The sequence below is a fragment of the Sinocyclocheilus grahami genome, unplaced genomic scaffold, assembly GCF_001515645.1.
Source record: "Sinocyclocheilus grahami isolate Dianchi unplaced genomic scaffold, SAMN03320097.WGS_v1.1 scaffold61.1, whole genome shotgun sequence".
NCBI classification, from domain to species: Eukaryota; Metazoa; Chordata; class Actinopteri; order Cypriniformes; family Cyprinidae; genus Sinocyclocheilus; species Sinocyclocheilus grahami.
This window is the reverse complement of record NW_015505240.1, coordinates 3,598,824-3,612,900: the sequence shown is the minus strand read 5'-3', so window position 1 is coordinate 3,612,900 and position 14,077 is coordinate 3,598,824. Positions and strand designations below refer to the sequence as shown.

The window sequence follows — 14,077 nt, the reverse complement described above, 5'->3', positions numbered from 1 at the left end:
CTTAGCACCTTGTTTAAATACTATTTTTATTGTTTTTTCACTGTAAAAATGTTCTTAAAATTTAAAACAACTTAAAATGTACAGTTGTTTGTTGAGATAAATTTTTAACTGCATTAATCTAAACTAAAGTTAACTAAATTTATAATTTTAAGCATACTTCTTTAAATTGAAACAATGCATTATTCCTTATTTTATTGTTGAATTTTAAGTTGTGATAATCACAGCAATCTTTTTTTACAGAGTTGTTTTGTGATTAATGCTTTGCCAATATTGTATGCAAACACAATCCTGCCAATAAAGTACTTAAAATTGAATTTAATTGACACATAGGTGAATTATCAGTGTCAGATCATCAGTGAATAATGACTTAGATCTTTTTCTTCGCACAAAGCTATTGTTTGGCTTGGAATCTAGTCATATGTACTACTTTTACAGTGCTTTTAGTCATTTTTGAAGCTCATGAATGCCCATGGTCCCCATCCGCTTCAATTACATTGAAAAAGCAGCATAAGCATCCCCGTTTGAGTTCCACGGAAGAACGACAGTCATTGACGTGATGTTTATTTTTGGGTGATCCGTCCCTTGAAATGGTTCTGCGTGATTTGACCCCTGCATGTGACCCCTGATGTACGGAACAGAGTTTAACGCACTAACTCTCTCGCTCACAGGGTTAATAACACCACAGCTGCAGCGTGTTTCTTTCAGTTGCCGTTTCTTTTACGTTCTGTTTTAGTTTGCATTCTCCTTTATTCTTTTAATTGATTAATTGATTAATTCGTTTCATTTTTGGGTCCTTATTTCTCTTGTTTTGTGTTCCCCCTCCTTTTTTGTTTACCTCTTTCCGGATCGGTTTGGTCCGCACCTATTTTAAAAATATCTCCTTTAGAGGTATATAACCATCACACCATAACACAGCAAGACATCTATGCTCAAGTAGAGCCTTTATATCCCCACAGTATATCATTTAGCACTCTTTCGCTCTCTCTCCTTCTCTCTCTCCCTCTCTCTCTCTCTCTCTCTCTCTCTCTCTCTCTCTCTCTGTAAATCTCTCTCACTCACTGGTCGCTGCTCTGTGGCTCGTGTCTTACCGGTAGCTTATGTCCCTGTTAACATCCCCCATACCTCGCCAGCCCCCTCCTGACCCTCCCTCACCTTCTGCTGTGACCCCTGACCCCTGCCCCACTCCCCAGACCCCCAAACAGTCCAAGGAGCCCTTGTCCCACCGATTCAACGACCTCATGACCTCCAAGCCCAAAATGCACTGCCTCAGGAGCCTCCGGCGAGGGGTAAGTATCCGTGCATGCTGAGGTTCCACGTCTTCCACGTGCGTGTGTTAAAGTAAGTGTGTGGGTGCACGTGTGCCGCTCTGTGCCTGTCGTCGGCTGTACTCTCATGTCAGTGTACGTTTCCATTCAGAAAAAAGGAGTCGAATGATCATTTTAAGGTGTTTTTTGCATCATAATCTAAATATAAAACTATTAATGTCATAATGTAACTAATGCTGCCTTTAAGTCATGACTGAATCATATCATATTTGGGTGATTCTTCAGTCAGAGGAATTTTTCTGTGCCTTAAAATGATTTCAAAAGAAAAATTTGTTTTTATTAATTTATTTCTTTATTTTATGTTATTTATTTAGCAATAATTCTGGTTTTAATGGATAGAATACAGTGGTTATATTGTTAATTTTTATGTTTTATTTGACATTTATTTATTATATATCTATAATATTATAGATATATCGATGATATTTATTTATATTTATTCATTATTAATACTGTTAATAACTGTAAATTTTCCAGAATTTAACTAAATTTTGTGCTCGTCTTGTAGACTTTTTAGTGTCCCTCTATAATGAAATATTCTAATCAGGGAAATTCTTTTTTGAGTTTTTTTTCTTAAGAACCTTAAAAAATAGATTTTGAATAAATTTGGTATTTATATGTGTACAATTGGCATTTTTTTTATTACCAAGAATCTCTGCCACAATCAGTGTTATTTTAATATTATTAGTATTAATATTTTGAATTAGATTTTATATTTTCAATTTCAATTTTTACTTTTGTATTTTTATATATTAAAATTATTTAATTTATTGTTTTATATTTTAAGTCTTAGTGATTTTGTTATGTGCTTTTGTCATTTTTATAATTTTTTTATTATTTCTTTTTATTTAGCTTTATAATGGCTTTGTAATTTTATATTTTTAATTAGTTTTTATAGTTACACTTTCAATTTACATTTTTTTTTCTTTTTTTTAAAAGTTTTAGTAATTTTGTTATATGCTTTATTCGTTTTTTAAAATATTTTTATTTAGCTTTAATTGATTTCATGTCAGTTTTAGGTTTAGTAATTTTAATACTTATTATTTCAGTTAGTTGCTCAGGCAATATTTTTGTTCACAATTTTTAAGTTGATCTTTTCCGTCTAATATTTATGTTATTTAATTTCAATGTAGTTTTAATTAATGAAAAAAAAAAACTGCAAGCATTTTAGACAACAATTGTCCTTTTACAAAAACAAAAAAAAAACGTAAATTTGAATATTGTATTATATTAAATTATGCTAAATTAAATTATATTATTCCTTGCCCTTTATCTTGTTGCACTAGTGCTAAAAAAACTCTTCCTGTCTTTGGGGAAATGTGTGAATGAAATATGAAACTGAAATGTTTTTCATACCAAAATGTGACCACACATGACTAAATATAGACTAAGAAGGACTTGAAGGCAGCATTAGCTTCTGAAGCGATGATGTCATAGTGTGACTCAGAGTCCGCAGGCGATGATGTCATGATTCTGGAAGCAGCAGTGGAGTTGTTTATATCTTTCGGCTCCTTTTTCCTCCACCTCACGCAGCCGTCTCTCTTTCTCTCTCTCTGTCAGTCTATGTCTCTCTCTCTCTCTCTCTTTCTTATGTTTCGTTGTTTGCGTTTAAACATCACTGTTCACTGTCTCACGTTTTCAGATACGTGCAAACACAATTATGCACTCAACACACAGGGGCGCCAGTCGAAGGCACCCTGTGGTGACAGATAAAATTAAAACGGGTGCTCAAACATAAAGGTTTGTCCTGAGTAATGCGATTACACACACAAACACTCAGAAACAATGTCTTCTATTTACACACACGCTAACATGCGGCTTTCTGATAAAGTCAGCCCAGATTCACCTTCCCCTCAGGAAGGCCGTCTGCGTGTTTCCGCGTGTGCAAGCAGAGATTCAGACTTTTGAATGACTTTGTTAGATAACAGATGCAAAATGTCCCTGTGCAAATCTCAGATATTTTTTATCTTTTCAAACTGCACTGATATTCCTCTCAGCTTCACAAGGATTGATGGTCAGTAAACAAAAAAAACTGATTTATCATTTCCTATTTTTGATCGGAAGTTCACGGGTAGGTTCATCATGCTGAAGCGTATTGTCCACATCTTTAACATATACCGACTCAACAGTAATGCTAGCGGCATGAATCAGGTCACCGCTGAAGAAAGAAAGGATGTTATAGACACAAATGTTTAAAAATAGAGGAACAAACTTGAACATGTGAAGGTCTTTGACACTTTCATTCTCTCCATTTGTGGTCCTGGCTTGTTTATAATATATGTGTTTATGGTTTACATGATTTGATCTACACTACTCTTCCAAAAATTTGAGGTCGGTATAAAATTAAGGCTTATATTCAGCAAGGACGCATTAAATTGATTAAAAGTGATATAGTAAATATCTTTATAATGTTACAAAAGTTTTCTATTTTGGATAAATGCTGTTCTTTTGAACTTTGTATTCATCAGAGAATCCTAAAAAATGGTTAAGCAGCACAACTGTTTTCAACATTGATAATAAATGTTTCTTAAACATTAAATCAACATATTATACTGATTTCTGAAGGATCATGTGACACTGAAGACTGCAGTAATGATGCTGAAAATTCAGCTTTGCATCACATATTTGAACACCTATTCAAATAGAAAAGTTATTTTAAATTGTTATAATACTTCACAATATTACTGTTTTTGCTGTATTTTTAATGAAGTAAACGCAGCCTTGGTGAGAATTAGATACTTACCTAGAGACTACTGACTCCAAAATTTTCAATGGTAGTGTGTTTTAGAGCATTTTTGTTGAAGAAGTTGGATTTGTATGTAATGTGTATGTTATTTTTGCTGGCTACGCTACTAGACTATACTTTATACACTATAACATGTCACTTATTTATTATGTAAGACTATAATAATCAGAGAACATCTTAAAGATTAATGTCAGTGTGTCTGTTAGTGTGTTTTGGTGCCTGATAGTCAGTTAGGTGTGTGTGTGTGTTTGAATTGTACATATTTGCAGGTTTATTGATGCAGAAAGCGTGTATGTGTGTTCATCCAAGTGTAAAAATGTTTTGAGTGTATATTTATGTATAAAAGTGTGTTTGTTGAGTGATGGGGTGTGCATGAGTGTGTGTTTGTATAGTTATGCGTGAGTGTGTGTTTAATTAGGGTTTATTCTTTGCTGCAGTCTGCCCAGTCTCTCTATTATAATAAAGAAATCATGAAGAGGACTCTCGGTCGGCCTACGTATGCTTTCGAGGCCAGGCAATATGTCGTAAGTGTGTGAGAGGAGGCAAGAGTGTGTGTGGGTTTACTTAGGCATACTTAGATAATACAAATTTATCCAAAATGTTTGTGGACATGTTCATTTTGGAAAAATAAGTAATTTGTGTGTATATATATATATAATTCAATATTTTCAATTAGGGTTTGGGTAAGTTTTTGATAATTAGTATTAGAGATTATTATTATTATTAAAACAGTTGTGTGTGTGCTTGAATGATAGCTGAAATAGAGTAAATACATTTAACAGACTTAACCTCATTTTTTTTTAATTAATGTGATATTGTTCAAAAATTTGAATTTCTTCATTAATTTGTATCTCTTTGAATTCATCCCTTGAATGAGGTTAATGTCTGATATTCGGTATTAAAATCCATTTGTAATTGAGAAAAGTTACATCATCATTAATTGACTCCCTTATTGGCTCTTCTGGCTTTTGCCCCACCTCCCATGTGCAACCCCAGCAGCCTGGCTCCGCCCCCTGTGCTATGGCAGCAAATCAGCTTGTGTGGGAGGGGTTAATTCTCAAAGTGTCACGAGTGCGACTTCTGAATGCGAGCCTTGTGCATCATCTTTGACCTTTCCGCTGCTCGTAACACTTTATCAAACATAAAGATATGTTCAGAATTCACCCCTTTTGGTGTCATTTTGCTGCTTTTGATATATTGGATGTTTATCTCGATGTACATCACGTTCACACAAACAATCCCGTCTGTGTTCGCTATCTATGTCCGTTATAAACACATTGAATTCTACATCCTGTTGGCACATTCATGAGTTCGAGAACATTGATTTGTTCGTCCTGTCAGTGCGTTTACGCATTTGTCAAAATATATTTGTCAAAACCACAAAATAAATTATAAATAGCTCCATAGTTTGAGCACCCTAAAATATGAAGAAGTCCAGACAATAGTGTATGTCTTCACAGAAATAGGGAGGTTGTTGCTCTCACAGCTTCATTAAAATTAGAGTACTAAATAATATTTTTTTCATAATCAGCATGCCTTATTTCAAAGTGCAGTCAATAAATAAATTAAGAATTAATAAATAAATAAACAAACTATCTGTTTTTACATTTTTATATTTTTATTATTTTGTGTTTTTTATTTGCATAATTATTTATATACATGTGTTTTTATCTCAAGTTTTTTTATGAAATTATATTTTTTTACATGATAATCATGCTTTATTCCAAGGTGTACAAAATAAATATACTTCCTATTTTTCATGCATTTTGCACATTTTAATTCATGATAATTAAAACAAATTCTATATGCTATATTTTGTATAATCATACTATATTTTTTAATATATCTTTATATTTCATTTTTATTTTTAATATTTAGTTTTTTAAATTATATATACAATTTTTATTTGATTTGCATAGTTATTTATGTCTCATTTTATGTTATGTTTTTTGTTTAAATATTCTCTTGTTAATCTTTCATGATTAAAATAATCATTTAGTAATCTCAGGTGTTCGGTCAAAACTAGCTGTTTACTTCACATTTTACCACACTTTACTACTTTTTCTTCATTAATTGCATTGTTTTGAGATCCTTACTCAGGTATGATTACCCAGAATCCTCTCTGGTGTGATGACTGCCTCAAAAACAAGCCCGTTTATTGAGAATATTTTCATTTTTGTTTCTCTTTCTCTTCCCTCTGTCTTCTCTCTTGTACACCCATTCCTGACGTGTTCTGTTTATTGGCTGACCATTGCTTTAGGACTGATGATGTCATCCTCATGTGACCCTGTAACATTGTGTGTAATTGGTTCATTGGTACCTGCTGAAGTTCACTGCATCAAAAAAGAAATGCCAGTCAATTCCTAATGGATAAAATCAAGTTGCATCCTATTTTTTCTCCTTGTATGCAAATGCATCAAACTACAGCTGTAAAGCGGGTTTGTTGAACATTGTTGCATCATTAGGGTACAATATTACTAAAAATTGCAATATTACAATATTGAATTTATCAACTTAAGGAACAGTCAACACAAAATGAACATTTTGTCATGTCATTCCAAACCTGTATGCAATTCGCTGAAGAATGTTGGTAAACAAACAGTTTTGGTTCCCATTGACTCCCATAGTGTTTTTGTCCACGCTATCGAAGTCAATAAGAACCGAAACCATTTTGTCACCAACATTCTTTCAAATAATTTCTTTTGTGTTCAGCAGAAGAAAGAAATGCAAACAGGTCTTGAATAACTTGAGGGTGAGTAAATGATGACAGAATTTTCATTTTTTTAGTGGACTGTCCCTTTAAATGTTTATAATATTCTGGAATATTTAAAGGTTCTGGAGTATAAATGCACACAGAAGGCCTGTACCTCCGCTAATGTGACATTTTCCCTATTCAAGTGCCAAAGTGAGACTCAATTCAACTCAATTTCCCATGGCTCTGCCAGCAGAAATCTGTCTCATGACGGAGCACAAAATACTGCCGGCCAGCCAAATGTGAACTATGATGTAGTGGGCTTCATCAATGACATCATAAGGCATGATCACACCTGCATGTGTGTGTATGACGTGTACAGCGGTCTGATGTTGCTCCCTCTGATGTTTTCTCTCTTCTCTCGGTTCATTCCCTCAATTGCTCTCTCTTTTCGTCCGTGAGAAGCTCTCTTTAAAGCTGGTAAGCATGACCTCAGTAGCATGTCGTAGCGGCATGACCGTAGCATGTCCGTCGCTGTAGTAACACATGGTCCTTTAACATCACTTTGTTCCTTTGTGTTCAACCCTTATGGATATTTTTGTTTACAGGGATAGTTCACCCAAAAATTTAAATTTGCGGTTAATTTACTCACCCTCAGGTAATCCAATATGCCTTTTTTTCTTGAGAAGAGCTCAAACCATGGTTGGTCCTTGGTGATTCATAAAATGCAAGTCAGCGGCTGCCCATTTGTGATAATAAAAAAAGCATATCAAAGAACACAAAATTAATACCTGTGGCTGCATACTTTATATTGAGGTCTTATGAAGAGAAACAATCGGTCTGTGCAAGAAACTGAACATTGCCTGACAGTCACTAAAATACCAGCATATATGATCCAATGATACTGGTTTTGCCAACTCATTCAGTGCTCCAGTTCCTCCAGCAGTCACTGAACTGAGGAAACAGTTCAGACTCTGACCAAAGATCGATGAGCTGGTGATATGCACATGAGTGAACCGAGCACTTGAATGAAGGGGTGAAATGCTTGTTCATTGTTTATATAAAACATTTTAAAGGGGTCATATGATGTTATTAAAAAAAATAAAGAAGCTTCTTTCTTTGCATGAACATTTGGGCGGCGTTATGTAAATCTTCCCACATCGTGACGTAGACATGTGGGGGCGTGTTTAAACGAGGCGTTTTAGGAGGGCGTGGACTAGGGCATGGACAGAGGTAAATCTCCATCACGTGCGTGCTTTCACATTGAGCAGCATTAACTACACAGAGCCGTTGTTCAATGACGAGCTGCGCAAAAAATCGCGCGAATATGAACGTGGTTTTGTGCAGCTCGTCAGTGAACAACGGCTCTGTGTAGTTAATGCTGCTCAATGTGAAAGCCTGCAGGTGATGGAGATTTACCGCTGATTACAGAACCGGCTTTCTGACAAGATGTGCGTTAAATATCGCATGCGATTTATCGTGCAGCCCTAGCGTGGACGAGTCTTAAAGGTGCAGTAGGAGATCTTGGAATGCTAACTTTAGCCTGATAGCACTGAAAGCGAACATCCCACCCTCCCTGCAATCGCCGTCCAAAGCCACGCCCCTGAACGCATATACACTCACAGACCAGAATACCAGAGACAACATTACTACAATAGGCTACATCAGTGGTTCCCAATTCCAGTCCTCGCACTGGATGTGAAGACGTGTGTGTGTGTGTGTGTGTGAGTGTGATGTGTGTGAAGACGCTGTGCAGCGCAAATCCGTGAATGAATGTTCTGAAGTAAAGTAAACTTCAATGGATTTCCCCCGTTCAGAGAGTAGGGAGCAATGAACACTGTGTAGGGATCATATCGATCGGAACACAGTTCATGCACGTAGCTCACTTCTAATGAGCTGCTTATCTGAATCGGGTGTGTTAACGAAGCGAGACATGCAAAATATGCAGAGCTGGGGGGGCGCGAGGACAGGAATTGGGAACCGCTGGGATACATCATGTGTCTTTCACCGGTGAGAAAACTTTAAAAGTACTACAATACCAGGAAGGAAGATCGGGTTGCTGATGTTTGTTAGACATGTAAAACATTCTCGTATCACATCATTATTGGGTGCTTTAATAATGTGACTTTGTGTGATTACGTAAACAACTGGTGAATGAGTTATTTGAACCAGTTCATTGAAACAAACTGAAAGAACCAGTTTGTGGAAAATAATCATATTTCCCCCATTTGCCTGAGGCTCTGGATTACAGGTAATAATATTGTAAATAATGTTCAGCTTCTTGCACAGACCGTTCGTTTAGCTTCATAAGACCTCAATATATCATCAGGAGCCACGGGAATTAACTTGGTCTAGCCTGTAAATGCTTTTTTGACTCTTAAAGTGCTGTTAAGCTGCTGATTTGCATTTTATGAATCAACAAGGACCACGGTTTAAGCTGAAAATCATTTTTACTGTTCTAATCACAAAAGAAGTTGCTGAGTAAATTAACAGCACATTTTCATTTTTGGGTGAACTATCCCTTTAACAACACTTTTGGTATTGTTTTGTTATATAATTTGACCTTTGTGTCTATTTAAGTTCAAAACCATGTTGTCTGATTTATCTTTTTGTTGATGTCTGTTTTGTTTCGTCTTGTTGCCGTGGTGACTGTCCCTCTGTGTAGCTCTCACTCAATGCCCACGTGCGGAACCTTATTGAGGTGATCTGAAACAAGTTTTTTGTCCCTGTGTTTGTTTTTCTGTTCATGATTTGGTCTTTATGTATTTCAAACAATTTGATTAATTTGATCCCTAACCAGATGTGTGGCATAATATGCTGAAATGCGATCATTTTGAATGTAGTTTAGAGAATCTGTTGATGTTATAGTGTAAATTAAAGGAATAGTTCACATACAGAATTAATATATAGTCTTTATTTTATGTCATCCTAAACCTCTGGCTTGATTTTTTTTCTGTGGAACACAAAAGGAGATGCTTGGTTTAACTTTTCACTTTCATTATGGAAAAGAGCAGCATGCACATTTTGCTAAATATCTTCTTTCATGTTTCACTGTAGAAATTAAGTCAAATTGGTTTTGAATGACATGAGGGTGAAAAATTATATAAATAAAGTGTTATTAATAATTATCAGTGATTAGAATAGATAAAATATCTTAACCAATCACAGAGTGTCTTGCTATTTTAGCCCCACCCAAAACTTTTTACATGTGATTATTGAAACACTGATGGTGTAGTGTGATTTATAGTTGACTATTACATTGTAGGTAATGTTTGGTTATATTTAAACATCAATCTGTTTATAGATATGCGTATTTGATCCATATAATTTATTTGAGTTCATTTCTGAGATTTTTTTTTTTTTAGATCTATTTTTATTTGTAAATAATCAGAATGTTACATAATTAACATTTTATTTTAACAATTTGTCTTTGTTTGTGAAGAGGGTGAGTACAACAGTGAGTTTAGCATGTATATCGTGCTTGTGTAGACCTTGATTATTAATTTTCAACATTTGCCTGCAATGATTTTGTGGTTTTATTTAACTGTATTTTGAGTGACAGTGCAATGCATGCTCAGAAAAATCTGGTTGTTTATTGTTGCATGACAGTATGGAGATGTGGAAGAAGGGGTAAGGTTGCTGTGCCTGCTTTGTGACCTTTGACCTTTTAGTGAGATGCTTGCTGTGAGCAGGACTGTAGAAAGATACAGCCGTCCACCTATTCAGTCCAAACTCGAATTATAGAAATGCTGTGAATGAATAAGATACAATGATGATTGAGAGATGAACAAATAAACTTTCCTCAAAAGCCTGATAATAATAATCATATTTGATACATTTGAACATGATTTTTCAAAAAAATTATGTATGGATAATTAAGCAAAAATATGTTGCTTCAGTCCAGTAAGTGTTCATCTTGAAATATTATTAACATTATAAAAGTTATTCACACGTTTACTAAGATTTCACAGCAAAAAGACATGTACCATGACCTAATTTATACTGAGGCCTTTTACTTGCTGAAAAAGTATCGATCAGACCACAGAAAGCATGTAGTTGATTGTGTTTGTTTGTTTTTAGCAAAGTTTTAATCATGTTGATTATTTGGAGGCCTTAAATGTGCCTATCACATATGATACAGTAGGCTTCATAGGGTTAAAAATCATTGCAGCAGGTTTAACCTCCCCAAATTCACGGCTCTTCAACGCCACCATGTGGTTGAAATCATTGTGGCAAATACTGCATGCCAGAGAGAACTTAATGTGGAAAAAGCAGTGGCTGGAGTGTTCAGAGGATCGATACATTAATGTAGACAGGAACAGGATATTAGAGCGAGATAGAAAGAGGGCACATAAGGACAGATGCAAACCAAATCTCTCAGCTCAACCAGAATCAGATTTCAAAGATGAGCCAGCAAGATAAGAGGATATTTTATGAGAACTGTTTATTCAGTGTTGTTGTTGGCATTGGACTGAATAGGTTAATTAGCTCATCTGGTTTGTCTTTGATAAACACTTGATTTGAAAGCTGATTGTCTCCTTTCCAAAGGCAGCTAACCAACCAGATGACAGGAACAGAAGATTCTATAATAGTCCATTGATGTGATTGGATGTGTCCTGGTTTGACCCGCCCCCTTTATGCATATTTGTTTATATTTTTGCAGATTCTAACAGGACAGTGCCAGTTTTAAAGGTGCAGATACTGACTGGCTGTCTGTCCTCCTCTCTGTCTCCTCTCAGGGTTCGAATCCTGAGGACTTCAGTCATCTTCCTCCAGAGCAGAGAAGGAAGAAGCTTCAGGCGAAGATCGACGACATCAATAAAGACATACAGAAAGAGATGGACCAGAGGTACACAGACATAGACAAACACACACAAATAGAAACACAAACTCATATATCCTGCCATACACTAGTCAAAAATCCCAGTGGATATATAGACAACAATAAAGACTCTTTGAAAAAGAAATATATAAAGACTTTAATAGTTTGTCAACTTATTTTACAAAGTATTATTTGATGTTTTTATAGCAGACTGTATACTTTTTCAGATTTTCACATTACTCCTACCCATCAATGACTTTCTTACTTGTTGTTTTATTTTATTTTTTATTTACTTACTTATTGTATTTATTTACATGTTTATCTGCTTATTTGATTCATTTTCATACATTTGCAACATTTATTAGTTACATAATTTATTAACAAATTTATTTATTTAATTTTTATTTATTTACATGCTTATTTATTTGCATACATATTTATTTATTTACATAATTACATAATTTATTTATTTATATATTGTTCTTTTTCTTTTATAGTTTTTTTGTTTTTCTTTCTTGTTTTTTACCCTTTTAATTGTATAATGTTTAATATTCACATTTGAAAAAAAATTCATGCATAATTAATGTTTATATAAACAAAATCATAATATATAATCAAAAGTCATAATTTGTAAAGAAATCCAAAGGTATACCTGGGAATTTTCTTTAAGGATTCCAAATCTTTTTTGAGAGCACATGGTTCCCAGCATTTCTATGATTGCAAATGGAAAAGGAAATCAAATTTGAATGAAATCTTTTAGTATTTTAAAACCCTTATAACTTTAGCCATCTTTAACTTTCCAGCAGCACAACATTATTCAATACAGTATGAAATTAGTTTTGAAAAAGATATACAATATTCAGTTGGACTCAAGAATATAATGTAAAAATCAAGAATCCTTTAAGATTTTATTTGATTCTGATTTTCTGATTCCGATTATGAAATTTCTGTAAAAATGCTCTACATAATCCTTTTTGAAAATTTTGACTAGGTCAGGTTTTTATTGGATTTAGTCAGCAAATATATGTATGTGTACTTTTTCTCTGTAGAGATGCTTTGACTAAAATGAAGGAAGTGTATGTAAAGAACCCACAGATGGGGGATCCCAACAGCGTGGACCCTCGGTTAGCAGAGATCGCCCACAACATTGAGAAACTGCAGGCGGAGGCACAGAAATTTGAGGTGTGTGTCATTTAGCATCTCCAAATACAGCACAGGCCTGGATGAGTAGTTCAGTTCAGTGGAAATTAGTGTGTGTGCTTTAGGGCTGGTTAGCGGAGGTCGAAGGAAGGATGCCGGTAAAGAGTGACCCCCCAAAGAGGACGAGTGTTCTATACGAGACCCAAAACAGCACACCACCCACCAACAACAACTGCGCACAGGATAGAGAGAGGTACACACTCACTCACACACACACACACACAAATCTATCAAATAAGAATATTATTATTGTTAATATTAACATATTCATACACACTGAATTTACAGTCACTTTACTGCCACAGTCCTTTGCAAACAGTTGCTATAGTTATTGTGTACGTGTGTGTGTGTGTGTGTGTGTGTGTGTGTGTGTGTGTGTGTGTGCGTGTGTGTGATGGAGCAGTCCGGATGGCAGTTATACAGAGGAACCGAGTTCTGAGGTCCAGAGTAAAGTCCAACCTGAAACAGCAGAGTCTGGAGATGAATTTGATGACGCAGATGAAGAAATGCTACCGACCATCGGCACCTGCAAAGCCCTCTACCAGTTTGAAGGTATTTCATGTATAAATGCATAATTAAACAAACATTTACAGCAAAAATATGGGCTCTGTTTCAAACCCTAGTGAGCTGCCTCACTGTCTGTTGTCAAATGCATATAGAAGTACTTGCTAAGACAGCATCCTAAGTAATAAAACCTCAAAAAAGTGGTTTCTTCATATATGTATATGGTAGTATATATAGTAACACTTTACAATAAGATTCCGTTTGTTAACATCTGTTAACTACGTTAGTTAATTTGAAATAACCATGAAAAATACTTAAGCATTTAATTTGAGTTAATTTGAACTTTTATTTATGTATCTATTAATTAACATTAACTAACATTAACAAAGACTAATAAATGCTGAAATGTTCATTGTTAGTAAAAGCTAGTTAATTAATTAACTCATGCTAAGTAATGGAAGCTTATTGTAGGTTTTACCTTACTGAGGCCAGTAAAAAAAAATCATCAAGGACACATTAAATTGATCAAAAGTGACAGTAAAACATTTATAATATAACATTACTAAAGATTTCTGTTTTAAATAAATGCTGAACTTTCTATTCATCAAATTATTCTGAAAAAAGTATCATCGTTTCCAGCAGCACATCGAAGCAGCACAACTGTTTTCAACATTAATAATAATAATAATAATAATAATATGTTTCTTGAGCACAGCATATTAGAATTAGAATGATTTTTGAAAGATCATGTGAAGACTGGGGTAATGATGCTGAAAATTGAGCTTTGC

The 14,077-nt window shown here is 34.6% G+C and overlaps 1 protein-coding gene across 5 annotated transcripts in view; it reads left to right on the top strand.

The window, feature by feature from the left end:
- fnbp1b (formin binding protein 1b) overlaps positions 1-14,077 on the top strand; it is a 60,799-nt gene that overhangs the window by 42,601 nt on the left and 4,121 nt on the right. For 2 of the 5 annotated variants that reach the window (XM_016271291.1, XM_016271289.1), the window contains exons 10-16: positions 1,095-1,286; positions 7,229-7,243; positions 9,429-9,464; positions 11,503-11,612; positions 12,635-12,767; positions 12,851-12,978; positions 13,186-13,337. In XM_016271291.1, the coding sequence (XP_016126777.1) occupies positions 1,095-1,286; positions 7,229-7,243; positions 9,429-9,464; positions 11,503-11,612; positions 12,635-12,767; positions 12,851-12,978; positions 13,186-13,337 (766 nt within the window). The remainder of the gene's footprint in view (positions 1-1,094; positions 1,287-7,228; positions 7,244-9,428; positions 9,465-11,502; positions 11,613-12,634; positions 12,768-12,850; positions 12,979-13,185; positions 13,338-14,077) is intronic. The other 3 variants (XM_016271288.1, XM_016271292.1, XM_016271293.1) reach the window with 3 other exon arrangements.